Source organism: Euleptes europaea, chromosome 2 (genome assembly GCF_029931775.1).
Source record: "Euleptes europaea isolate rEulEur1 chromosome 2, rEulEur1.hap1, whole genome shotgun sequence".
NCBI classification, from domain to species: Eukaryota; Metazoa; Chordata; class Lepidosauria; order Squamata; family Sphaerodactylidae; genus Euleptes; species Euleptes europaea.
In genome coordinates, this window is record NC_079313.1 from 88073016 (window position 1) to 88100265 (window position 27250).

General features: G+C 44.6%; 1 protein-coding gene across 1 annotated transcript; it reads right to left on the bottom strand.

The window, feature by feature from the left end:
• Positions 1-110: 110 nt before the first annotated feature.
• Positions 111-27153, bottom strand: FMOD (fibromodulin). Its single transcript, XM_056845120.1, has 3 exons — positions 26947-27153; positions 20237-21232; positions 111-283 (listed from the first exon to the last, which is right to left on the bottom strand). The coding sequence occupies exons 2-3, from the start codon at positions 21207-21209 to the stop codon at positions 132-134; spliced, it is 1125 nt and encodes a 374-aa protein (XP_056701098.1). The 5' UTR covers positions 21210-21232; positions 26947-27153; the 3' UTR covers positions 111-131.
• Between the last annotated feature and the right edge of the window lie 97 nt (positions 27154-27250).

Consider the following 27250-nt stretch of genomic DNA (forward strand, 5'->3'; position numbering starts at 1 on the left):
AATCGCAGAAGCCAAATCAAACGAAGCTGCGTTTAAAACGGAGGGCATCGGCCTCTGCTCCTGTGTAATCACAGGAAGGGGTCTGGCCTTTTTCCGAAGGTGTAGTTTAAGAAAGGGAGCAAGGGCAATGATTAGATCTCTATGACGCTGGCCCATCGCAGGCAGAGCGGGGCATCTGAGGGCATGGCACTCCGGCGGATCTCATTCCCGTCCAGCCGCAAGACTTGTAGCCTGGAAAAGTTCATGATGTCTACCATGGTGCAGAAACTGCTGATGGTGAATTCTGTGAAGAGGGAAAAAAACAACAACCCTGTGTCATTTACCATTTTCGTTATCTATATTTGATGATTTTTCAAGCAGCACTAAGTATTATATGCCTCATTGGTATCTAATCCCCACTGCTGCTAGGAACAAGCCAACTAGTGGAGACTGACAGACGCCCTAAAGCTGCAGACTCTGTAGGAAAAGCATAGCAACATTCTCTCTCCATCTCAAGTGTCCCCCCCCCCCAAAAAGGCAGTGTGACATTCATGCCCATGCACTACAATTAGGGTTGCCAAGTGCCAGGTGGTGGGCAAACCCCTGTAAATCCACCCCGCTGCCTGCCGACCAGCTGAGGGTCGGTGAGCAAACATGCACGTGCGCCTGCACACCACAGCACGTCACTTCCGGTTTACACCTGGAAGTGCCGCATTGCGAGGGGCCCATTACCACTGGTAAAAGGCCCCTCACAATGCGGCACCTCCGGGTGTAAACTGGAAGTGATGCAAGCAATCCCCTCAGCTCTGCCCCCAAACCTCCCGCTGGAGGAGAGGGGGGACTTGGCAACCCTAACTACAATGTAACCTGAAGGTTTTGTAGTAGCTTTTTTAAAAAGTCTAATATTTACTGGTGATGCAGAAATCTGTTTATTTTAAATCTCATGGTTCTCCATGATAAACCAGAAACATGAAAAGTTAGCATCAATTTACATTTCATAATTTTCCCATTCTGAGTCCATCTGTTACCATCTTTTAGACTGGGAGGGGGTGTCCTCAAAAGGAATTAGGTCCGGAGACTTCATTTTCAGTAATAGTGCCAATTCAAGACCACGCCTATACTTTGGCTTTGTAAAAGACAGGTTAGCTTACACAGTCGAATACACTCCTTCAACTTCTCCAACCACTCGGCCAAAAGTCCAAAAAGTTTGAAAAATGGAACATTTTCCTGTTCAGAATGAGCAGTTAGTTCGAGCGGGTATGTTTAATATCTGTGTATTCAGTAATTTGTGTTTTAGACCCTTGTTTTTATTTGATTTGTTTTAATAACATTTACAAATGAAATAAATGTGAAGACTTTTATTAAAAAAGGCTGTACCCATTCTTAAGCGACTGAAATAGTACACTAAACATTGTGCGTGACTGTAAATCCACCTTCCTGCTGGCCCTCGATCAGATTTTAAACCCCTGCATGTGATAGGCTGCATTACAGTCATTCATAAGTGCTTACACCACAAGCTGAAAGAGAGGTCAAAAGGTGTTTGTAATGTTGCTTGAAAAGTTATGTGAACATGAATGCATCTTTCTTTCTTTGGCCTTTTATGCATGGCTGTTTCCCTCGCGGTCACCCCTTTGAAGACTTCAAGTCTTTGTGTTGATTATGCATGCTGTTCCGACTGTCAGGGATCGCCTTGCTCTCCCCCTGCATTTCCCTGCGTTTTGCCCACATGCAATCATTCCTGTTTTTCCAGTGAACTCTGAAAGGCTCAAAGTCAGGATTGATGGAGGTATGTATCCTGGGAGGACCGTACTGCAGTGTCCTTCTTAAGCCACCAGAGGGCAACCAAGGTTAGAGCTTGCCAGCAAATAGAGAGCGCGACACCCAGAGAGATTTTCTAAAAACAGCTTTTCCTGGCTTGAAGCTGGAAGGGATCATATGTGTTACAGAGACACTGGTGATCGATTCAGAATTGCAAGAGTCCTTTCATACACCAGCAGGAGGAGGGAGTTCAGACAGTGGAATGGGACAGGGTTGGATGCTTCGTGTAATTGCTGATGTTGACGAAAACCCCTTTGTATGGAAAGTAAAGTGCAGGGGATCAAGATTAGTACTTGGACATGGGATGCAGAAGTATGCAAGCATATAAAATCTTCTGGGCTGGATCAGACTGATGAGCCCCTCCTGAAAGAATTCTGGCTTCTAGCAAAGGCCAGCCAGATATCACAGGCAAGTTCACAACCAAGGCAAGACATCTTGTATTGGTTTGGGACCAGCATGCTATCTCCAAACATTGTGACTATACTTCTGACTTTTCATGTATTGATATATTCCAGCGGAACAGATATTTTAGGGAGCAAGCCCTAGCAGATCTACTTAGAAGAAAGTTCCATTTTATTCAGTGCCGTGTACTTCCAGGAAAATGTTCTTAGCATAGCAGCCTAAGAAAACAATCCTAAAAAACACTTCCCTGGGAGTAAGGCCCATTGAATAGACCTGAATAGGGTTCTGAGTAGACCTGTCTAGGATTGTTCTCTTAGTCGGTTGCAATCAAAACAGCAAAGGGACTTGTGGCACCTTAAAGACCGACACATTTACTGTGGCATAAGCTTTTGTCAGTCAGGGCCCAATTTGTCAGATGCATGAACAGTCACATTGCCAACAAGAAGTAAGTGCTTCATGCATCTGACTAAATCTAGCTCTTGGAAAATTTATGCCACAATAAACTGGTAACTCTTTAAGATGCTGCAACTATTTTGACTATCATGTAAAGATAAACCTGTTGCCTGTATATTTATGTGATTCTTAAAAAAAAATACTGTATTTGCCACAGGAAAACCTTCTGGTAATAAACATTTGAGTTTAAATATTTGATTGGTAGAGTACATTTCCTTTTGTTTGTCGAAAACCAGTGGGCGAGTTCAAATTTTTGTATTTTCAGAGTGTCAGTGCCAACCTAAGCAGAGGTGTGTGTAAAGTGCCGTCAAGTCGCAGCCAACTTATGGCGACCCCTTTTGGGGTTTTCATGGCAAGAGACTAACAGAGGTGGTTTGCCAGTGCCTTCCTCTGCACAGCAACCCTGGTATTCCTTGGTGGTCTCCCATCCAAATACTAACCAGGGCTGACCCTGCTTAGCTTCTGAGATCTGACGAGATTAGGCTAGCCTGGGCCATCCAGGTCAGGGCAAGCACAGTTACACCCTTCTAAATCCACTGAAATCAATGAGTAGAAGAGTCTTCACCAAACTTTGGGGGTCTTGCAAGGAGAGTCCCTTCAAGCTATGCTATGAATTTTGGGGCTCTACCTCAAAAAATGCCCCCCCCCCAGGAGCATCCCCAAAAATATCCCCATAAATGGCCCCAAATGTTTCTGGTAAACCCGGAAATAAGCCGAACACCAATATTTACCGGTATGGGTATTCGGCTTATTTCGGGTTTACCAAAACAAATCAGGCCCAATAAACCTGAATCTAAAATTTACCAGATTTTTTTTGCACACTGCTACTCTGCTTAAGATGGCACTGTTAATGCTCCCTTCATGCTACTAACACATGAACCTCCAATCACGTTCAATCACCTTCGCTGTATCTGATCCCTTTTCAACAAACTCCTTTTTACATAAGTAGAAGGGAGCATCTACCCATTGGTTTAGTTGCCCATTACTATTTACAACCAAAGCCTCACTCTGACTGCTTTCAACTGTCTTCCAACCTGTGGGACTTTTCCAAACCCTTCCTTGCAGGGTGATGGCGGTGAACTACAGAATTACTCCCTTCTATACCAATTAATGTCAATGGATTTAGGAAGGTGTAACTCTGCTTATGATTACACTGGTTCACAGTTCTCTCCCTGCAGTGCTCAGGCCCAGAATTGTACACGATGTCCCAGATATGGATTAATCAAGGAGTCATATTTAAGTAATACAAATACAGTTTAAATTTTTTTTTGTTCTTTCGTGATACCTTCTGTGATTATGGATTTTTCTTTGGTTTGGGCTGATTGTAGTACACAGGAGTCAGTGTTTTCACAATAACTTCAAGGTAGCCACTTTAGCATCTATTCATGTCCAAGTGTATTTAGGATTACTCATCTTGATGTCTATCACTTTGCACACATTCCTTTCATGAAAAGGAAATGCTTAAAAATAATTTAAGTGCATATGCAGAAATATCCCAGTCTTAACCTTTGCCTTTTGCTATGGGGTAAGAAGGGAGATTATTTGTTTGTAAATTTGTAACCCGCCCTCCCAGCCAAGGCCAGGCTCAGGGCAGGTAACAACACTAAAACCACAAATAACCAAATAATAAAACATCTAAAACCATAAATACAATCTCACAGGTTATTAAAATGACCGCCAGTTTATACAGTGCCCGTTTCGACATAATTGGTGCCGAAACCAAATCAAAACCAAGTCCGCAACTCCCCCCATAACATCAGTTGTAAAAGTGTGTGTGTGTGTGTGGGGGTGATTAGGGAGGCCAGCATTCATATCACCTGCGGCTGTCCTGGTGGAATAGCTCTGTCTTACAGGCCCTGCAGAACTTTTTCAGGTCCCGCAGGGCCCTGATGTTACTAGGCAGAGCCTTCCACCAGCCCGGAGCCAGGGCTGAGAAGGCCCTGGCTCTCGTTGAGGACAGCTGCACACTCCTAGGGTTGGGGACCACCAACAAGTTGTTATCAGCTGAATGTAGTGTCCTTCAAGGGGTGTACCAGGAGAGGCGGTCCCAAAAAATAACTGGCTAATAGTAATCCTAAACAGAAATACACTTTCAAATCCCATTAAGTCCAATGGCTTTAGAAGGGTGTAACTCTGCTTAGGACCACACTGTGATTCATAGTCATTATACTGCAAGAAAAAAATTAGAAATGTTCCTTGGCTTGAGCCATAGTTTGTAAGAGAGTTGAAAGCCATTAGAGGGTGGCTTCCCCATTAGAAGCTTAATGTGTGGAAAAGGGCAGCTGAAACTTTTCATGGCATGGACGTAAATAACACCACCTGGTAAATAACATCCCATTAATCATCTATAAACGGAACAGGACATTTTTCTCCAGGACAGTTGGCAACCATTGGATAAACACACACATTTTCCTTCTGTCTTACAGATTATCTTCGGTCAGATAGGTTTCACAGGTTTTTGGAGCAGTGCACATACATGCAAAACTTGTTTACCCCAAACAAAACTGGAATGACTGTACGCAGCCCAAGCACTGACCATTCTTTCAAACTGTTTTCATTTATGTGCAGAAACTATTGTCTAGCCAATGCCTTCTAAATTCCATTCTAGTCTCGTAGCCACAGTCCCCCCTCCCCCACCGCCTATACAGAAGTGATTGGGGTTTCTTTCAAATCTTCAGATGAAAAGGAGCTGGAGGAAGACAAATGGTTATTCTTCATCTGAGATGTGCCTCTGAAGAATAGCATCTTGCCTAGCAGATAAAGACAAAATTATCTTTAAAAGCCCAGCGGTTACCTGGTCTATATATAAAACAAATTCAACTACTGAGTCTGTTGCTCTGCAGCGTTCCTCATTTACCATGGGAAAAAAAAGTAAAGGTCTTCTGAGAAACTCCTTAAAAACTTTAAAGGTCAGCTGCAGAGCTGCTTGAAAAATGAGTGAATAAATAAAGAGAATTCCAGAGAGGGAGGGAGGTGGTTTAATGGCCTCCCTGCCTTACCGAGCCAGCTACCGGCGGTTTGAAGCAACACTGTGAGACAGTTTGCAATATTTGTCAGACCTTTTCAGGTGCAAAGCTGTGCTTTGCCCCTCCAAGAACGGATGGCATCCGTAATGTTTAATTAAAACAGCGAAGAAAGTAATCTCTGCAATGTTATTGCCTCTTGCCATAATCTAAACCTTGACAAGCTCAGCAGGTGAGAGCCAAGGATGAACATATTTCCTTCAAGAGGTCTGGGGTTTTCCCCCCAAAGCATCTATAGTTGATTTGTTTGTGGTTTGGACTGCATGTAGAGGTGGGGGAGAAAAGCCATGTTGACTTGAAGTAAAAGGGTTGATTCCACAACTGTATTCAGGATGGTGAAACCCAAGGACGACTGTGAAGAGTTCCAGAAGGACCTCCACAAACTGGGTTAGTGGGCAACAATGTGGCAAATGAAGCTCAATGTTGGTAAGTGCAAGGTGATGCACATTGGGGGAAATCCCAAGTATAGGCTAATGAGGTCTAGACTAATTGAGAGGGGAAATTGAGGTGGTAGTAGATAGCGCAATGAAAGCGTCAACCCAGTGTCCCGCAGCGGTGAAAAAGGTGAAAAAGGAAAAAACTGTGATGGGGATTATTAGGGAAGAGACTGAAAATAAAATGCCCCTGTATAGATCTAGATCTATAGATCTAGGGTGCAGCCTCATTTGGAATACTATGTGCAGTTCTGATCACTGTATCTCTAAAAGGACATCGTAACAGAGCAGGAAAAAGCACAGAAGAGGGCAACCAAGATGACTGGGGTTGGGGGGTTGGGGTTGGAGCACCTTCCCTCTGAGGAAAGACCGAAGATTCTTGGACTTTTCAGTTTAGAAAAGAGACTAAGGGGAGACATGACAGAGGTTTATAGCATTATGTGTGGAGTGGAGAGGGTTGACAAACAGAATTTTTTCTCCCTCTCCCAAAATACTATAACTCAAGGGCATCCAATGAACCTGATGGGCAGTAGATTCAGGATGGACAAAAGGAAATACTTCTTTACAGAGTGAGAGATGAAAATGTGGAATGTGCTGCCAATGAATGTAGTGATGGCCACAGGCATAGACATCTTTGACAGGGAATTAGGCAGATTCATAGAGGATAGGTCTATCAGTGGCTACTAGCCATGGTGACTAAAGGGAACTTCCATGTTCAGAGGCAGTCAGCCTCTGAATCCCAGTGCCAGGAGACAACATCAGGGGAAGGCCTCGTTCTCTATGCCCTGTTGTTGGACCTCCAAAGAAACTGGTTGGCCACTGCATGAGTCAGGATACTAGACTGGATGGACCACTGGTCTGATACAGCAGGTCTTTCCTTATGTTCTTAATCACAAATAGAACTTTCTGTGAAATGCAAGTAGGATCCATCTCTGGAGGTGAAGATACCAGGGGCTAAACATAAAGTTTGGTTGACTGCTACCTTGGCAGAGCTTATGAGCAGGCCTGTAAAACATATCTTATGTCTGTCTCTAAAAGTACCAGCAATCTAACTGAGGTTGTGAGTATTGCAAAGGATGGCTGCTCTCTCCAAATTAGAAATATAAATTAACAAGCGAAATTAATTTTGTGGCTAGAGCATGGAATTAAAACTCAGAAATGCTGGGTGAAGTTCTCTGTCACGCCTTGCATATATAAATAAATGAGGTGATACTTTGCTTTATGTTAGTTCCAAATTCCACAGCTGTTGAGAGAATCATGACTTTCAGAAGCAAACAGCAGCAAACAAGAATGCAGCCATTTCTTTATCTCTGTTTTCAAGCCTTTATAAGATCAAACAGCAAATGATATTGTATTATTTTATACTGGAGATGCTTGAAAATAATTAATAAAGCAACAGCAGTGGGTGCAACAAACTGTTCATAGGGTTGCCAACCTCCAGGTACTATCTGGAGATCTCCTGCTATTACAACTGATCTCCAGCCGATAGAGATCAGTTCACCAGGAGAAAATAGCCGCTTCGGCATTTGGACTGTATGTATGGCATTGAAGTCCCTCCCCAAACCCCGCCCTCCTCAGGCTCTACGCCAAAAAAACCCCGCCAGTGGCAAAGAGGGACCTGGTAACCCTATGTGTTCATGATGAACACCTATATTCAATGGGGGGCTGATTCTTTGAGGACCCACCTGGGAGTTGGTAGAAGAGGCCTTTACAGCCCTAGTGTGCAGGTGAAGTTTGAATGTAGTGGGAGGCTGGGGAAAGTGCCAAAACGAAAGAGGACCCGCAGTCTCTTGACTGGATATCTTTGTTCCTTCTTGAAAGCCAGTTTCTCCAGCTCCTGGGAGCAAGATGAAGGCGGGCTGACACTGTTTGTTTGTTTGTTAAACTTTTAGCCCGCCCATTCCTGACCAAGACAGGTCAGGCTCAGAGTAGCTTACAACCACTGCAGTACAATTAAAACAACCATAATTTACAGTTAAAACTAGATTACATAACTTTAAAAACCTAGGCAGCATAAAAACAAGGACAGAGGAACCATACAGAGAGAGAAAGGAAACCACATAATACAACAAATAAATCGCCAGAAAGGAGGGAAAGGGAAGGGAGGCCTAGGGCTGTTGATTCGGTTCGGCCCGAACGGAAAAACAGCCGAATTTCCCCTGATTCGGTGGTTTTTAGTTCGGGACAAACCGAACTCAAAAATGGAGGGCAACCGGGGAAGCCGAATTCAGCGAGTTCGGGAGTTCACGAATAAATCCGGCCAATTCGGGGCGTCAGTAAGCAGCATAACCGTCAGTAAGCAGCATTCTCCTCCCCCGGCCAATCGGTGGCCAAGCTGGGTCTTCTTCTGGCCAATCGGTCAGGATTGAGTACTGGAGGAATCAGCTGATGTGCGGCCCGGCCGGGGAGAGAGAGAGAGAGAAGGAAATCCTCTTGTGTGTGTGGGGGGGGGGGTGCTTGTGCACATTCGCTCCTTTCTGTGGCTGCAGGGGGCGTATATTTTGGGTTACAGACCCCAAACTTTCAGTAGAGATTTAGACAAGCCTTCTTAAGAGACCACCCAAGTTTTGTAAACATTGGGTCAGGGGGTCCCGAGGTATGGGCTCCCCCTTTTTTTCTTTCCATGGCTGCAGGGGGTGTATTTTTGGGGGTACAGACCCCAAACTTTCAGTGGAGCTTCAGATGAGCCTTCTTAAGATACCCCCCAAGTTTTGTAAACATTGGGTCAGGGGGTCTCGAGATATGGGCTCCACCCCTTTTCCCTTCCCCCCTTTTCCATTTCCGTGGCTGCAGGGGGCGCTTTTTTGGGGATACAGCCCCCAAACTTTCAGCATAGCTTCAGACAATCCTTCTTAAGATACCACCCAAGTTTTGTAAAGATGGGTTCAGTGGGGGCAGAAATATTGGCTCCCCCCTTTTCTCTTTCTATGGCTGCAGGGGGCGCATTTTTGGGGGTGCAGATCCCAAACTTTGAGCGGAGCTTCAGACAAGCCTTCTTAAGAGACCACCCAAGTTTTGTAAATATTGGGTCAGGGGGTCCCGAGATATGGGCTTTCCCCTTTCCCCTTTTCCCTATTGGGATGAATGGATCAGCTGATCCTGTATGCATCTCCAGAGCAAAACATCCCGTGCCTAATTGGAATCGTCTTGGATTACAAGTCCTCCCCAGCCCCTCCTGATGGAACAGAAGACAGCCACAGTAAGACCCCTTTGGGGGCTTTAATCTATAATTTTTCTCCTGTGTGTGTGTGTGTGTGGGGGAAAGCAGGGTCTGTGTGTGTGTGGGGAGGGAGCAGTTTCTGTGGGTGGGGGGGAAGCCAAAGGGGGCTTTTGCCGGTTCTGCCTGGGGGTGTGTTCCCCCTCGAGTCTCTCTCTCCCTGGTTTGAGGGGGGGGGTTCAGTTGTGTGTCTTCAGGTTTTCCCTCATTCAAAAGAGCGGTTAGGTCTATTTGGATGCTTGCTCAAAACTGGTTTTCAAATGGTGACTTAAAGAATGCATTTGGAGTCCCATGCAAAAGGGGAAATTCCACCCCTCCTGCTCATTATGCATAGCTAGCTGCCTTTCCATGGTTTGCAAACTCCCAGGTGTCAGGTGTTGCTTTGCACAGTTGCAAAGGTGTTGCTTACAAGGTTGTGTTGTTTTGCAGTCGTGTTGCAATGCTTTGCAAACTTCTCAGCTGTTTGTCGGGGCTGGGAGCTTTGTGCGTGGGCAGCAAGCTCTGCTCAGACATGCACATTAAGGGTGGGGGGGACCCCTTTCGGGGCCCATATCTCAGCCCCCCCGACCCAATCTTTACAAAACTTGGGGGGTCTTTCAAGAAACGTCCTTTGAAGCTCCGCTAAAGTTTGGGACCTCTACCCCCAAAAATGCCCCCCCCAGAGCCGTGGAAAGGCGCAGTTGTGTTTTTAATGGCTTTATTGGGCCGAATTTTTTCCCCGAACTTTGAATTTCCGCCGAATTGCACGGACCCGAAGTGGGGGAGTTCGGACTTCGGCATATGCCGAATCTAAACGGGCCGAATTCAGCCGAATCCGAACTATACTGAATTTTTTTTAATTCAACAGCCCTAGGGAGGCCAGCAGGATGGAAACTGTTGCTGTCCTCAACTGTAAGTACACCTGAGAAGGTGCCTCTCTCTCTCTCTCTCTCTCTCTCTCTGTGTGTGTAAGAGCTCCTGAGGCCACTGCGCGCCTAATCCAGATCAGACCTGGTATGCCTCCCCAGTCCTTTGCCTCCTTGCTACAAAGCAGGCACAAGATTAGACTGTTGCTGGTTGCCCTTTCACTCCCTGGCTTGGTTAAGGCCAGCAGCATGCCTCCTGTCCCTGCACAACATGTTGATTTAAGGGATTTCAACAACTCTTTTAAAAGTTGTGCCCCAAAAGACCCAAAGCATAATATGGACTTGTAAAAATGTAGTCCATGCTGGGGAAATCTCTAAGCAAGTATTTTAAAATTGAGGTAACAAGAGATGCAACTAGGACTACTGTGCAAATTAAAAACTTAATAAGTCTCTGGGTACAGACGGCATGAATCTGAGGCTTCTTAAAGAACTCAGATGTGAAAATGTTCATCTTCTGACCAGTGGGTGTAACTTCTTACTAAAATTGGCCTCTGTACCAAAAGACTGGAAAGCAGCAAATGTGACACGGATTTTAAAAAAGGGGTCCAGAGGTGATCCAAGAAATTACAGGACAGTTTGCCTAACATCTCTTCCAGATAAATTAGTAGAAATGCTGATTAAAGATAGAATTAATAAGCATGTAGAGAAACAAAGCCTGCTGAGGGAAAAGCACCAGCCTTGCATCACCAACCTTTTAGAATTCTTTGCGAAGGTTAACAACATGGGGATAAGGGTGATCCAGTAGAAATTATATATTTCCAAAAGGCTTTTGACAAGATAACTCACCAAAGACTACTGAGTAAACTTAGCAGTCATGGGATAAGGGGACAAGTCATTTTAAGGATTAAATCTTGGTTAAATGGCAGGAAGGAATGAGTGGGCAGGAAGGAATACATGGACAGTTCTTGCAAGGGAGGGAAGTGGTCCCACAAGGATTAGTATTGAGACTGGTGCTATTTAATTTGTTTATAAATTATTTGAAATTGGCTATGTGGGGTGTAATGGCCAAATTTGTGGATGATACCAAATTATTTAAAATGGTGGAAACAAAGCTGGATCGAGAAGAGCTCCAGAAGGATAAGAACATAAAAACATAAGAAATGCCCTGCTGGATCAGACCAAGGCCCATCAAGTCCAGCAGTCTGTTCACACAGTGGCCCGCCAGGTGCCTCTAGGAAGCCACTAACAAGACGGCTCTCTAAATAGGGTGAGTGGGCAACGACATGCCAAATGAAGTTCATTCCAGATATGCACGCTGGAGCAAAAAACAACAACCGTAAATATATGCTAATGGGTCTGGCTGAGACTGAGAGGGCCTCAAATTTTATGGGACCAGTGCTTCTACAAGAATCCTGAAGAATTTAATAATTAATTTAATAATCGTCAGTTTAAGAGAATGGAACGATTTGTTGTTTTGCTCTTTGTTTTCTCTGCAAAGTTGCTGGTTCACACTTGCCAAGGCATGAGATGGTGATGTGGAAGCAGAGCCCTGAGCTGGTAGAATGAACTGGACCACTTCAGGCTTCTGGGGCAGCTGTGAATGCTCTTCCACATTAAAAGATTAGTTCAAACAGAAAACTAGTCCAGCTGGGGGAAACGGTCTACTCCCCTCTCTTTGCTTGCTGTACAAGTTTTATATTAGCAGGGTTGTTGTTGTTTTTTAACATAGTGTTGGGTTTTGAATAGCGAGTTTCATTGTATTTCAGTCACTCAAGGGTTAAACTGTTTGTAACCAAGCTGACCAGATCAAAGGTGATGTGACCTACAGTATGTGTCAAATAGCCATTGGCTAAACAGGACAGTTGTAAAGGTATTTGCATACCAGGAGCTTCTTCTTTGTCTTACCTAGAAGAAGCCTCCGCCATTAGAATTAGACTTTAGATCTGACCATGTGAAGATGTAAACTATAGAACTCCCACTTTGGGATGTGATAGGAAACTTAGAATGTAGAAAGAGATTTATTATTTTACATCCAAGTTACCCTTTCCTGAAGTTAGTAAGTAAAGGTGATTTTTACTAAGAGAAATGACTGCGTGTCTTTCTTTGTGTGCGTGCAACCTTAATTAGCTTCTGCCGGTGATTCCATTAATATTCAACGATCCATTTCCTCTATTAAGGGTAAAATTCCCATCAAATTGGTAGCAGAGGATGGTTTGGAATATTAATATGAATTATTAATGGATTTTGGAGAAGCCAAAACACGCACAGCTTAAGTTAGGATTTTTCCAGGGAAGCCAAACGGATTACAAAACGCCAGAAGGGATCTTTTTCTCTGCAAAAGCTCAGCGGTTTATTCGTGTGAGACCTGAGGAACTCAGACCCAGCGTGCTGTAATCTGAGAGGAGGAAAGCTGCGAGGATGTCGAACCCAGACGACAGAGCTACAACGAGCACGGGAACTCCAGCCGCTCCCAACGCAACTCCACAAGTCGTGAGTGCAAAAGGCCCCCAAACTGTGACTATACCTCCCATAGCAAAAACACCATTTGCTTTATGGAAGAGAAATGTAATGTTTGCCTTTGAAGCTATGGATATTGAATGGGTCTTAGATAAAGAAAAGCCAGGAAGAGATGACCCAGAGTACCCTGATTTTAAGAGGGCAAATGCACAAGCAGTCTGCCTCTTAATGGGAGCATTAAGCCAAAGTGAATCTGATATTCTGTTAAATAATGAAACGGCCAAAGATATAATGAAAGAGCTATCTGCAAAGTATTCTGTAACTTCCTCAAATCAGCTCATGGCAATGAAAGGAAACTTATTCTCAAGCAGGATGCCAGAAAATATTTCTCTGACTGAGCATCTAAGACAATTACAGACCCTGGCCGCTGAAATTCGTATTGCAGGCGAAACAGTGTCAGAAAGAGACTTTATAACAATTTTCCTAGCCAGTCTTCATCCCAAATTTCAGTCTGAAAGGAGAAACTTGCTAGGGAGAAAGGACCTGAACCTTAATGATCTTGTGTGTGCACTGAAAGAGTTTGAAAATGATCAGAAACGTTTAAATGAAGTATCAAGTGGGATCTCAGTGATGAATGTGCATGAAAGAAAGATTTTTAAATGCTTTACGTGTGGGAAAATTGGTCACAAAAGTTTTCAATGCCGAGAAAACATGGCGAAGGGGGGCCCCTCATCCCCCTCCCCCTCTTCTTCTTCTCACCAAAAGCCCGCGAAATCCAAACAAAGGCCGGAAAGGCAGCAATCGCGCCAACCAGCCACAAGAGGGAACCAGAGTACAAGTAAAAGGCCAAATGAGATGACCACGCTTATGGTTAAGCAAGCTTCTTGTACTGATTTAAAGTCTAAAACTGAATCCAAGCATGTTAGAGACATTATTCTTGATTCAGGAGCGGATTGCCACTTATGGTCTAACAGGGAATGTTTTAACCATATGGAAGCATGCAATGAGAAACTTACAGTTGCCAATGGAGAGTCAATCACTTGCAAGGAAAAGGGATCTGTGACTGTGTATATAGAGAGCCTATGTGGAAATGTAATGCAACTGAATTTGACTGATGTTTATCATGTGCCTAATGCCAAAGAATGTTTGATGTCTGTAAGGAAACTGAATAATGCAGATTTTAAAGTGACTATGGAGAAAGATGGATGTTGGTTAATTGACCCTAAAGGACGGATTTATCCAACTAAAGCAGAAGGATCTCATTACTGTTTGGTTAACATAGCAGATGAAATAGACACTTCTGATTCAGATTGCAATGATGAGGCATTGCAGGAAGCGCAGGATGAGGCCTGCAATTCAGAAACGGAGCATTTAGCTGCATATAATGGAAAATCAAATGAGATGAAAACTAAGGAATGTGATCATAAGGACTGTGTTTATGGATATCATGTGAAATTAGGGCATAGAAATTTCAAATCTGTGAAGCAACTGCTGAATGACTGTGATATAGCAGTAAAAGAATGCTTTGCCAGCCAGGAGCGATGCAGCGTTTGCATTAGAGGGAAAGGAACTGCCCCAAAGCACGTGCAGAGAGGCACAGATGTTAAGGCAGAAATTCTTGATGAAGTTCACTCTGATCTTATTGGGCCAATCAAAGATTCTGCTGGAGGATCTAAATATATTCTGCATTTTATAGACAGTTATTCAAGATATGCATATGTCTACTTATTGAAATCAAAGACTGAAGTAGTTGATAAGTTTAAGATGTATGCTGCCATGGTGAAGAACAAATTTAATAAAGGAATTCAAGTGTTATTCACAGATCTAGGAACTGAGTACGTTAATAGTCAAATGAAGGAATTTGTCGAATCTGAAGGAATTGAACATGTGACCAGTGTTGCATATAGCCCACGGCACAATGGACTCTCAGAGAGATTTAATAGAACTCTGATGCAAAGTGCGAGATGTATGTTGTTGCAGGCAGGATTGCCTGACCCCTGCTGGGGAGAATGTGTTAGTACAGCAGCCTATCTCTACAATAGGTCAATTTCTAGTACCATTAACATGACTCCATATGAAAGATGGAATGGCAGAAAGCCTAGTCTAAGACATTTGAAAGCTTTTGGAAGTCATGTATATACTTACATCCCGAAAGAGAAAAGGGGAAAGCTAAGTCCTACAACAGAACTTGGAATCTTAGTAGGATATCTCCCAAAAGGATACCGTGTAATGAATCCAAAGACATTCAAAGTTCAAGCATTGAATGCAGTGTACATAGATGAGAGAGATGTCATGAATGGAAAGCAAACCAGCTACTCATCTAATCCAGAGGACAGTGAAGAGGAAGAAAAGGGAATTCCGTTTACAGCATGGGAAATCATACCACCTGATTCTGCAGACAACCCAGAGACTGCAGGAACAAAAGGGGATGACCCCGGTGCTGATGGAACCACCTCACCCTCTCCAATCCTAAGAAGATCCACAAGGACTACAAAAGGAATACCAGCGCCTAAACTGAATCTCTATGCGGAAGTGAAAGGTCAGATGGAGCCCTCAAGTTGGGAAGAGCTGGAAAAGCTTCCCGATGGTGAGCGGACCAAATGGCTTGACGCAATTCGAGATGAACTAGAATCGCTGAAGAAAAATAAAACTTGGAAATTAACCACACTCCCACCTGGAAAGAAGGCAGTGGGATGTAAATGGGTTTTCAAACTGAAGGAAAATGCTGATGGAAAGATCAACAAGTACAAAGCAAGATTAGTCGCAAAAGGATTTACCCAGAAATATGGGACTGACTACACAGAAACGTATGCACCTGTTAGTGGACAAACAGCTATAAAGACTTTGCTGAGTATAGCTGCATCTAAGAACAAAATTGTCTTACAACTGGATGTCAAGACAGCATTTCTAAATGGAGAATTAACAGAGGAGATATACATGGAAATACCTCCTGGACTAATGGACAGTAATACGGAGAATAAAGTTTGTAAACTTGAAAAGACTTTATATGGACTTAAACAATCTGCAAGAGCATGGAACCACAAACTTACAACCTTACTGGAAGCTCAAGGCTTCAAACAAGGAAACATAGAGAGATGTTTATTCAGCAGGAAAGTGGATGATCGATGGCAATATATTTTAATTTTTGTAGACGACATTCTAATCTGTTGTGATACAGAAACAGCTGCTAAGCAAATAGCAGACAAACTGAACCAATCAGTAGAAGTCAAACTACTTGGAGAAGTGAAAAATTATGTTGGAATGGAAATTGAAAGAGATCAAGATAATGGATTCTCAATCAGCCAAAGGAGCAAAATACTGAAATTCCTACAATTTATGGATATGATGGAGTGCAAAACCAAAAATATTCCACTTGACCCATCATATATGAGTCTGGAAGGAAGTGAACCATTGAAGGACAATCACAAATACAGAGAAGCAATTGGAAAACTACTATACCTGAGTAATGTTAGTAGACCAGATATAGCTGTTGCAGTTGGAATTCTAAGCAGAAAGACCAACGCACCTACAGAACACGATTGGAACGCGATAAAACACCTGACAAAATACCTAAAGAAAACAATCGACTTGAAATTGAAGATAACTCCAAGCGATGAACCAAGACTCGTAGGATACATGGACGCTAATTTAGGTGGAGACAGAACAGACTGCAAATCCACAAGTGGATATTTATTCTTCTTTGAAGGAAACCTAATCTCCTGGACAAGCCAGAAACAGCAAAATGTTGTAACCTCTTCAACAGATGCTGAATGTGAAGCAGCCAGCAGCGCATGTGCGGAACTAGAGGAAATACTTGAACTACTACGTGACTTCGGAATAGATGGACTGACACCTGTAACAATGTTTGAGGACAATCAAGCTTGCATAGCAATACTGAGCAGCGAAAGCGCCAGGAAAGGAAGAAGATTTCTTCAATACAAGACTGCCTCCGTGAGAGACAAGCAACAAAGAGGACTTTTGAAAGTGAAGTACTGTGAGAGCAAAGAGATGGTGGCGGACATTTTGACAAAGCCACTACACAAGCAACAATTTGAATATTTGCGTGATGCTTTATGTTTGTATGCCTGAATACTATGTAAACTCGAAAAGGGGTTTGTTGGGTTTTGAATAGCGAGTTTCATTGTATTTCAGTCACTCAAGGGTTAAACTGTTTGTAACCAAGCTGACCAGATCAAAGGTGATGTGACCTACAGTATGTGTCAAATAGCCATTGGCTAAACAGGACAGTTGTAAAGGTATTTGCATACCAGGAGCTTCTTCTTTGTCTTACCTAGAAGAAGCCTCCGCCATTAGAATTAGACTTTAGATCTGACCATGTGAAGATGTAAACTATAGAACTCCCACTTTGGGATGTGATAGGAAACTTAGAATGTAGAAAGAGATTTATTATTTTACATCCAAGTTACCCTTTCCTGAAGTTAGTAAGTAAAGGTGATTTTTACTAAGAGAAATGACTGCGTGTCTTTCTTTGTGTGCGTGCAACCTTAATTAGCTTCTGCCGGTGATTCCATTAATATTCAACGATCCATTTCCTCTATTAAGGGTAAAATTCCCATCACATAGGGAAGCATTTTACAACGTGATCTTCCAGAATTCTTCACCTCAGTTTGAAATGATTGTCAAATTCTACTACCTTGGCACTCTGTCACCTCATTGTCACATCTCTTGCATGTGAGAACCAGGCCAAGTCCCTTTTCTTCTTTCTTGTTGAACCATCATGCATCTTCATTGATTTAATATGCATGTGTATGTAAGAGAAGAGAATGCCATCCATTGCATTTAATACCACAGGATATCTGTGAGGACCTGTAAAGAAAGGGAAATCCTATTCCCAGCCCAAGCCCCTGCTTCCTCCACTTTTGTTACGACTCTTTCCCCTTCCTGCTCTCCCACCTAATTGTCCATCTGTGATTAGGGTTGCCAACCTCCAGGTGGTGGCTGGAGGTCTCCTGCGATTACTACTGATCTTAAGGCGACCAAAATCAGTTCACCTGGAGAAAATGGCCACTTTGCAAGGTGGACTCTATGCCATTATACCCCACTGAAGTTCCTCCCCTACCCAAACTCTGCCCTTCTCAGGCTCTGCCCCCAAAATCTCCAGGTGTTTCCCAACGCAGAGCTGGCAACTCTATCTGTGACAGTTAGACTGTTTTAGCCTTCCCAGGCCTCAAAAGATTTCCAGAATGATCTCTGACAGATACACTTCAGCCTTCAGCTTGATTCAGCCTTGTAAGATATGCCTACATTCTTGAGGAACAGATATCTGTGTAACATCTAGGGTCAGGATACTCTTTTAGGAGAACAGACTTTGCTGCTCAAGATTGTTTTGCCAGTTTGGAACCCAAAACAACTCTTGTTCCTGCTTAGGAAAAAGAACTTTTTTTTTGAGTGAGCCTGAAATGATTCCAGAGAAACTGCTCTGACTTAATCATGCTTGTTCATGCTTGCCTTTTATCCTGCCATTTTTATTTTGTTTAATTTTTTTAAATACAATGTTAAAAAGGATGCTTTGACCCCTTTTTAATTTTCTGTTAAGAGAATAATCTGATGAAAGGATTATCCTCCTTGGATGGCCAAAAGATTGGCTTGCTCTTGTTTCTGAGCAGCTATCAATGCATAATTGCTGGAAGTTGGGAGTTGTCACATCTCCCCAAAAGAGGCACCTGTGACACTTCTCCTCCCTCCCCAACCTGAACATTTGCCGATCATCCACCACCCTCCCCAAGTCTGATGATATTAAAAATTGGTTGCCTCACAACTCAAGATGGCAGCTGAATGTTTTTGCGATGGTTGCAAAGCACAAACCTTCGTAACTACTTATACCCCCTCTCCCCAGATATTATATATTTGTGCAAACCTGGGCAGAGAAATATACCTCAGCTCTGGGTGCCCCCTATAGACTTTTTTTATTTGCATGATGGGGCTATACATGGCAGTTAGATATATGATACCAACTGATTCCTGTGATAATTTCTTTTCCTTGAACATGACCGTGTCACTGGTGTTCGTGATGATTAGCATCATGTCATACAATATTATTACTAAATGTTCTTAGTAACTCTGACGGGTTTCCCCGCTGCCCTCTCCCACCGACGGGTCCACCGCGCTCTACAGCCCAGCGGGCGTCAGCTTCCCGGGCTTCAGACCTGGAGTCTTGACGTGAGAACGCTCTTCTCACCGCCTTCTCCCGACAGAAGGGTGTTTTGGCTGCCGCCTAGCACACCCAATCTGCCTCCACTTCCTTCTCAGCCTCTGCTGCATCCGCCGCTTTTATGGGCGTCCCCTCCCCTTAAAGGCTCCCTCGGGTCCCGCCCTCTGCCGGCCGCTGGCTCAGTCCCCCTCGCCTCCCGCGGGTGCTCTGCCGCGCCCGACCGGCCCATTGCTCCCGGGGCCGATCATTCCCGTCCCCACCTCCTCTCTCCTCCCTGTTTCCCCCCTCCTTTCCTCTGCTGTCGTCCCCCATCTCGCCCGGCCTCCCTCCTCCCGTCGGTCCCCGGGGAGGGGCCTCGGCGGTTGCCGGCGCACTCATCCTCGGGGCCCCCGGCTCCTGGGAAGGAGCCGTCCCGGCCGTCGCCCCAGGGTCCGCATCGGCGGCCACTGGCCAGCTCGCTCCTCCCTGCGCCGAGAGGTCGGGCCCCGGCCTCCTCCCGGCTCGCCTGTCCGGCCCCTCCTCTGCCGCGCCGCCGCCGCGTTCGGCCGCGCTCGCCTCCTCCTCCCGTCGCCCCGGCCAGCGCGCCCGCTCCCCCGGGGGTCGGGGCCCCCCGGCGCGTCGGGGGAGGCCGTGGGACCGCGGCACAGTCCCGAGGGTGCGCTCCGGGCAGCGGCCTCGGGACAGTAACAAGCTCTGCCCTAAAGCTTTGTTTACTTGGCAACAGCACAACCAAACATTCTTTCTGTCATTGATCCAACCGTCTTATTTAAACATTTTTACCCCACCATTCTTTTTTGCCTCAAATGGGTGTGTTAAGTGCCGTCAAGTCGCTTCTGACTCACGGTGACCCTATGAATCAATGTCCTCCAAAAAGTTCTATCTTTGAAAGCCTTGCTCAGATCTTGCAAACTGAGGGCTGTGGCTTCCTTTATAGAGTCAATCCATCTCTTTTCCTGCTGCCCTCAACTTTTTTTTAGCATGACTGTCTTTTCCAGTGACTCTTGTCTTCTCATAATGTGATCAAAATACAATCGCCTCAAATAATAAGCCCCAAAATACCACCCCAAAGATGCTTGCTATTCATGGCCCATCAAAAGCCCTGGCAAACAAACAGGCCATGCAGTGCCACCTGAACCCATAGGGAACCCATATAGGGGTGCCAACTTTGGGTAGAGAAATTCCTGGAAATTTGAGGGCAAAGCCTGGGGGAGAGTGGGGTTTGGTGAGAGAAAGGACCTCAGTAGGGTATAATGCCAGAGTCTCAAGCCTCCAAAGCAGCCATTTTCTCAGCTGGTTTGTCTTTCCGCACAGTTAAGAGAACAGGGTCTAGAGCTCACTGATTCCTTTTTTCTTCCCTTTGCAAAAATGTCCCACCCATACATGGCATATTCTGCTGTAACATCGTTCCTTAAGAGCTCACCATCTAGAATGCTCACCGTTTATTCTGTTTCCCTGGAGGTAGAGATTTTCGAGGCTCGTGCTGACCTTCGGTATCTTCTGAAGTCTGTTGTAAGAGAGATCCAGTTCCAGGAGGCTGCTGGTATTGAAAGCATTGGCGGCGAGTCCGTCATTTGTCAAGCTGTTGTGGGACATTCGTACGTAGTGCAGCCTGGGAGAGGACTTGAAGAAATCCTCAGGGACACTGTAGATTTGATTATCCTCCAAGTAGAGCTGCTCCAAAGAGCTGGGAAGGCCATCAGGGACCCTCCTCAGTTGGTTGTAGCTCAGGTCCACAACAATCAGAGACTTTAATCCTCTGAGGGTTGCTCCAATTTCATAGATCTGGTTGTGGCTGAGATACAGGGCAGTGAGGTTCTCTAAACCCTCAAGAGCATTGGAGGGAACCTTCGAGATCTGGTTGTAGCTCAGGTGAAGCTCTCTTAGAGACCGTGGCAGTGGGGTAGGCATCTTGGTCAGGTTGTTGTGGTCAAGGTACAACCTCTCTAGATTCTTGAGCTTGGCGAAGACTCTCTTGCCCATCTTCTCACTGGTGATTTGGTTGCTGTGGAGTGCAATCCACTCCAGGCTTGTAGCATTGTCAAAAGCTCCCTCTTGGATAGTTGTAATTTGGTTGTTCTGGAAATAAGCATATTTCATCCGGGAAGGCACAAAAGGAATATACTTGAGATTGCGAGTGTCACAGTACAAAGCAGAAGAGAAGTTGGGAGGGCATTCACACTCATGAGGGCATTCCCTAGAAACAGGGGGTTCAGGGACAGGCTCCCCATCAGGAGATCCAGCTGGGACATAGGAATATGCAGGAACCTCATCATAATATGGCGAATAGCTGTAGGATGAGGACTGGCTGCGTATGTATGCTTGCAGCCAGAACATGTCCTCGTAGTCTTCGTACTGGCTCATGGACACTCCACAGAGGCCAACCACAAGGAGAACAGAAGCCCAGTGCATCTTGCCACAAATCTTGGTCCAACCTATAAAGAGTGCTGGAAAAAGAAATTTTTAAAAATGGAAAATATTAAGAATACATGAGTAAGAAGTAGGTTCACATTTTTGTTTTGGGTGAGGTGGAGGGCATCATAAACACATTCAACAAAACTAATTTCACGGATATCTGAATATGTGGTAGCTAGCCATAGGTTCTGCTTACAGTAGTGAGTTTCCAAAAAGCGTGGTATCGGAAATCACCAAACTGTGCACTGGCACCTGCATTGACAGGCCTGAGAGCTGGTTAAATAATGCAAACACCTTCCACTGAAAGCTTCTTCCTTATTTTTCCATTTGCATCCAAAGAACAGACACATACACGCAATACCAGTCTAGCAAGGGGGAGGAGGGAAATTTGCTCCATTTCAAATGGGTATCACGTAAGTGCAGCACTTCTTCACCAATGATGATTAGCAGATACATTAAATGCTGCCAATGCAAGGTCAAATGTATACTAACTACATGCGGATGGGAAACATTATGGTAGACAAGATCTAAAGACAGATGCTTTTGGCAAACAGCATTTACTGAGGACTCCACTCTGAAAGACAAAATTCTGGTGCCTGGGCAAAGCCCAGAGTGATACCTGATGTGTCATGGGGCAGCCCACAGCAAGAATTAAGGGGTGGTACCCACTGGTAAAGGAGCAGAGTCTGGTGTGCCAAGGTGAAGCCCCTATTTAAAAAGGGTGGGATCTGGTTCACTTGGAAACAGAGCTGGTGGTAATGAAGTGGAGCCCAGTTAGAAAATGGAAAATAAATAAACAGGGATTGAGGATGGAGCCAGATAGAGGTGGTAAAACTAGCTTTCCCTTTTCTGTCTCAGAAATAGTAGAGAGGGCCAAAAATAGGAGGGGGAACTAGCCAGCATGGTACAGTGGTTGCAGTGTTGGACTGGGACTAGGGATGCAAGGGTTCAGATTCCCAATCCCCCATGAACATGCCAGGTGACCTATCTCATCGGGTTGTTGTAAGGGTTTTTGCCATCCCTAGCAATATTTATCATTAGTTATGTTTTAGAAGCCCTGGCCAGGCTAGCCCAATTTTGTCAGACAGCCCTGGTTAGTACTTGGATTTTGGATGGAAGACCATCAAGGAATTCTATGGTTGCTATGCTGAGGTAAGCAATGACAAGCCACCTCTGTATGTCTCTTGCCTTGAAAACCTCATGGGGTTGCCATGAATCTGTCACAATTTGACAGGGAAAAATGTTTTAGAACTTTGCAACCACAAGTCTGGCACCGAACAGGGGTAAAAGCAGCATAGAAGTTTGTTCTTTCATGGGTGTCTTAACCAACACTGACTCTTCATGTAAGTAAACATGCATTCTTTGAAATGTTAAGAGCAGTTGTAGCTGTGCATTATCTTAAATGCACAATACATTTACTCAAGGATTTATAGCAAGAACAGTTTCAAGATGCCCTGGAAATCTCAATGAGCATTATCTAACCCAAGAGCAGAATTAATTCTGTGTGACTGATTATGCAGTCTGATTAGCAAAGACTTGAAGTGCCAGTTGAGATCATGGCACTCAGTGAGCCAGCTCAGAGGCTTTCATGCAACAGCATAAAGACTTTTCCAAATAGCAAAGATATTTGCAGCGATCAAAGCTGCTTTGTGAATGATGTGCAAACAGGAACAATGGGAATGAGGGAGCAAGGTAAGAAGGCGTCATCTTTTTGTTGCCTGATTCAAATCATAAACACAAAGAATCTGAAGTAGGGGCATAGTAGGTGAAACTGGACAATGACAGAGAAATGAGTTTATCAGTAGAAGCCCGAGCTTCAGTTCCTATCTTTGCTACAGAATGAATAATTGTTTCAGGGGTGTATTCAGGCCAGATTTGAATCTGGCTTGGGTAATTTTTGCTAGCAAACTGATTTTTCTTTCTGCTCAGGCATGATGGATTTGTTACTGAGCTGATTCAGTGGGGCTGCTTCCCATGCTATTCTGGAAATGTTCTAGGTACAGGAGCCTTGGATGAATATGACATGGTCCCTTCCGATGCTGATAGATCATGATGGGTAGCCGTGTTAGTCTGTCTGTAGCTGTAGAAAAGAGCAAGAGTCCAGTAGCACCTTAAAGACATACAAGCTTGTGTCAGTCACAGCTCACTTCTTCAGATACTTGTCCTTCCTATGTTGGCATTGCCCGTCTGGAGGATTTCAGAATCAGGGCACCCTAGGGTTGCCAACCTCCAGATAATAGCTGGAGATCTGCTATTACTACTGATCTCCAGCCAATAGAGATCAGTTCACCTAGAGAAAACGGCCACTTTGGCAATTGGACTCTATGGCATTGAAGTCCCTCCCCTCCCCAAACCCCGCCCTCCTCAGTCTCCACCCCAAAAACCTCCTGCCGGTGGTGAAGAGGGACATGGCAAGGGGTTTGGAGGGGAGGGACTTCAATGTCATAGAGTCCAATTGCCAAAGTGGCCATTTTCTCCAGGTGAACTCTATCATCTGGAGATCAGTTGTAAATAGCAGGAGATCTCCAGCTACTATCTGGAGGTTGGCAATCCTAGGGCACCCATTGTCACCTGCCCCAACTCTGCTTGCTGGAATTTCATAAGGCTTTGATCAAGGGAGTCCTAAATTAAGGCTTCCTGCATACAAATGAGGATCTTATCACCTGGGCCTAAGTAGAGGTAACTGGATCAGCTGGCGAGGCAGGTTCTGGACCAAAAGAGCACACATATATGATGGTGCAGTTTCACCTTCCACATACAAGGCTTAAATCCAGTTTGAGCCTCTCCTCTGCTTTTCGTGGTTATGTCTGCTCTTAGTAAATGTGGAAGGGAAAGGAACACTTGTCATGTGCATGAGCACTTTGGTCAATCCAGTGTTTTGCATTCCCACTACAAACTGACCGAAGCAAGAATCTCTTGGGAGTCCCATATATGAAAACACCCTTAGAACTGAATTGCTAATTGCACACAAATGAACAATTATCCACAGAACTTTGCAGAATGGACTGCAGACGGGCCTTATTTTGATACACAATCCTGTGGCCTGGTAAGGAAGCACATTTATTACGTTTTTGCTCTTAAATCCTGGCACGCCAGACAAAGAAGATATAGTCCGCTGGCTCCTCTGAGCTGTACCTAATTTGGGGAAAACTGCTGGCTCCCTGGCACAGCTGCTGGAAGAGAGATGGAAACACTGGTGCCGGGCTGTAAAGATCTTTTCAAGATGGAAGGAGGAAATGTCTGTCTCGAAAATCCAGAGCACAATCCGCTACATGTATTAAGTCATAATGATTTCAACAAGAGTGAACTCAGTGCATGATTTACTCTCTCCCACCAAAATCTGTCACTTGAAAAGTGTTTAATTTTGGATGCATTGTGTCCACTTTTGGACTATGCTAGTGTTAGCCTTGTTATACTACCTGGCAAGGTAGTTCATTCCCGTGGAATGTGAGGGGAGGTTTGAGTGAGATTGTTTGCTGCTTATTAAAAATAACAGGCTGTGGCTCAGTTGTAGAGCACACGCGGTTGCGCACGGAAGGTCCCTGGTTCCACCCCTACCATCTTCAGATAAAGCATCTCAGAAAACAGGTCTCTCAGCAGGAGTGCTGCTGCTAGTCAGCATACAGTAGAAAGTACTGAGCTGGGTAGACCATTGATCCGACTCTGTATAAAGCAGCTTCATGTGCTCCAATAGGAGTCACAGGAAATAAGCATTCTCATGCTAGAGATGGGGGAAAGGACCACTCCACATGCAAACATGGGGAAAAGGCGACAGATATGTCTACAGAATGGCAGGGGATTGTTGGCTGCGACTTGACAGCACTTTATACACACACACAAACCAGATGGGAAGGGGCTGTGGCTCAGTGGTAGAGCATCTGCTTGGCATGCAGAAGGACCCAGGTTCAGTCCCCAGCCTCTCCAGTTAAAGGGACTAGGGAAGTAGGTGATGTGAAAGACCTCAGCCTGAGACCCTGGAAAGCCACTGCCAGTCTGAATAGACAATGCTGACTTTGATTGACCGAGGGTCTGATTCAGTATAAGGCAGCTTCATGTGTGTTCATGATATGTTTGGCTTTCATTTCTTTCTAAAGGGGCTTGTGTATGCTCTGTGCTCAAGTGGTTCAGCAGGGGAAAGTGAGCCTCTAAAGAAGTCAAAAAGAATAACAATAGAACATGAAGGACACGATCCTTGCCCATTGCAGGGAAGGAGTTGTCTTTGCTCACCTCCCACATCTACATCCAGACTTCCCTACTTTGCTTGGTTAAGAAATACAAGCTCCTGTATGTGCATGGAGTTGGCGAGGGGGGAACGGGCGGGGTTCCATTATTCTCTGTGCAGATCTCTCTGTGCCCATGAAGAAAATATTTAAACCTTATCCAGTTTTTCTAAAAATAATGGGGGAGGTGGGAGAGATTACAAAGGGTTTACAATAGGAAAAACAGAACTTTTTACAAAATCGCAGTAGGATTTTCTTGCGTTGCTTGTCATCAAGATGACACAGGCACTATGCAAGGCTCAAGAAACCACATTCAACATACTATTCACAATGGCCATAGCTTCCTTCCATTGCTTGGAGTGAAAAACAAACAAACGATCCAGCCTTTTCTCAACCAGAAAACATTGCTGTTTGAGAGCTGGAAGATTAGAACTATGCCAACAGAAGGGCTACCTTTGCCACAAGACATTTGAATCCCATCTAACCACTGAATAATTAATACTGTGCATACACACACACACACAAGCACAAAACATATGATGGAAAGAACTTTGTAATATTTGCATGCTCGTTATGTGTATTTGAAGCATTACATTGTGCTTAGATAATATGCACTTAGAAGCCTGGCACAGGGCAACTCTTCAAAAATTGTTACTCAGTCCATTCTAACGTCACCTGGCTTGACAAAAAACAACACATTCTTTCCCCTGCATGTAAAATAGGCATGTGCCATTTCTTCCAACACCAAAAATCAATGGTGTCTATGGAGCTTTGTTTGCAGAAGAGCTCTACAGTTCCATGTGTTTCAGAAAGGTTTCTTTCCCTTCACACTGTCCCTGTAAGAATTCTTCTGCTTGGGGTGTCTTTTTACCCTCATAGACTGAAGATTCATTCCCCTTTGCTGTACACTTTCTAGGTATTGCAGTCCAGTCACACTGATTATGAAGGTTTTAAAAAGTAACATCTCATACTCTTTAGTTACTTTGTCGGCTGTCCTGGGATTATGACCCTTCATTCACACACAGAGATATACACCTGGGACTGTACAGTGCTGGGCTCCTAAGGATAGCCTTCCTGCCATAGTGATAATCCAGCAATTATGAACTGTAGTTTCATTTGTTCTGTTCTTTGTCAATAATGGTGAACAGGCGCCAACGACAGTGCAACCAGGTACACAGAGAGTGTCCAGGGAACTAAATGGCTGGATGCTGAGGGATGGGAACTGCCAAGATTTGGTGTTTGTCTCATCTCACCTTTTGCTGCCAAGAATTTCACAAATCATGAAGGAAGACAACTCATTATTAATGAGGTCAAAGCTTTTCCCTCCCCAGTAACCACAGCAGCTTCACTTCTTTGCTTCCCCATGCACTTGCCGTGTTATTCACCTGATGACACCCCAAATTAGAACTATGCCAACCATAGCAAAGGAGCTTCAGGTACCTCTTTGGCATGCAGATGCGGAGGACATCTAGCAACATCCTTTGACAAAATATGTAATTCAGAAATCAACTCACCCGGGCTTTAAAGACCTTTTCCCCCTGAGCTTCAGTGTTCGCCCGTGTGATCCTCCTGTGTATTAAAGAGCATGTGTGTGTGTGCAAGTTTCAATTTGCCAAGGCTGGTGCCCGCCCAGCCTCCTGATCAAATATTGAGCTGGAAGGACATGGGCTCCGCTGGGACTTTTTCTTTTTTGGAGTGACCTCCAAGCAGCAGGCGGTCTGCAAACCAAAGTGAGGAGACCTTAATGCCGTGTGGTGTTATAAATAACTAGTGGCTTTTCTCTCTCCTTTTCCCTTACTGAGGGCTTGGCAGTTTCAG

What these genes read in the sequence shown, in the direction of transcription:
- FMOD (XM_056845120.1), bottom strand. Translation starts at nt 21,209, where the DNA reads ATGCACTGGGCTTCTGTTCTCCTTGTGGTTGGCCTCTGTGGAGTGTCC. An exon ending in CCAGGGAAACAGAATAAACG is followed by an intron (nt 284 to 20,236) that starts GTGAGCATTCTA and finishes CCCTCTTCACAG; the next exon opens with AATTCACCATCAGCAGTTTC.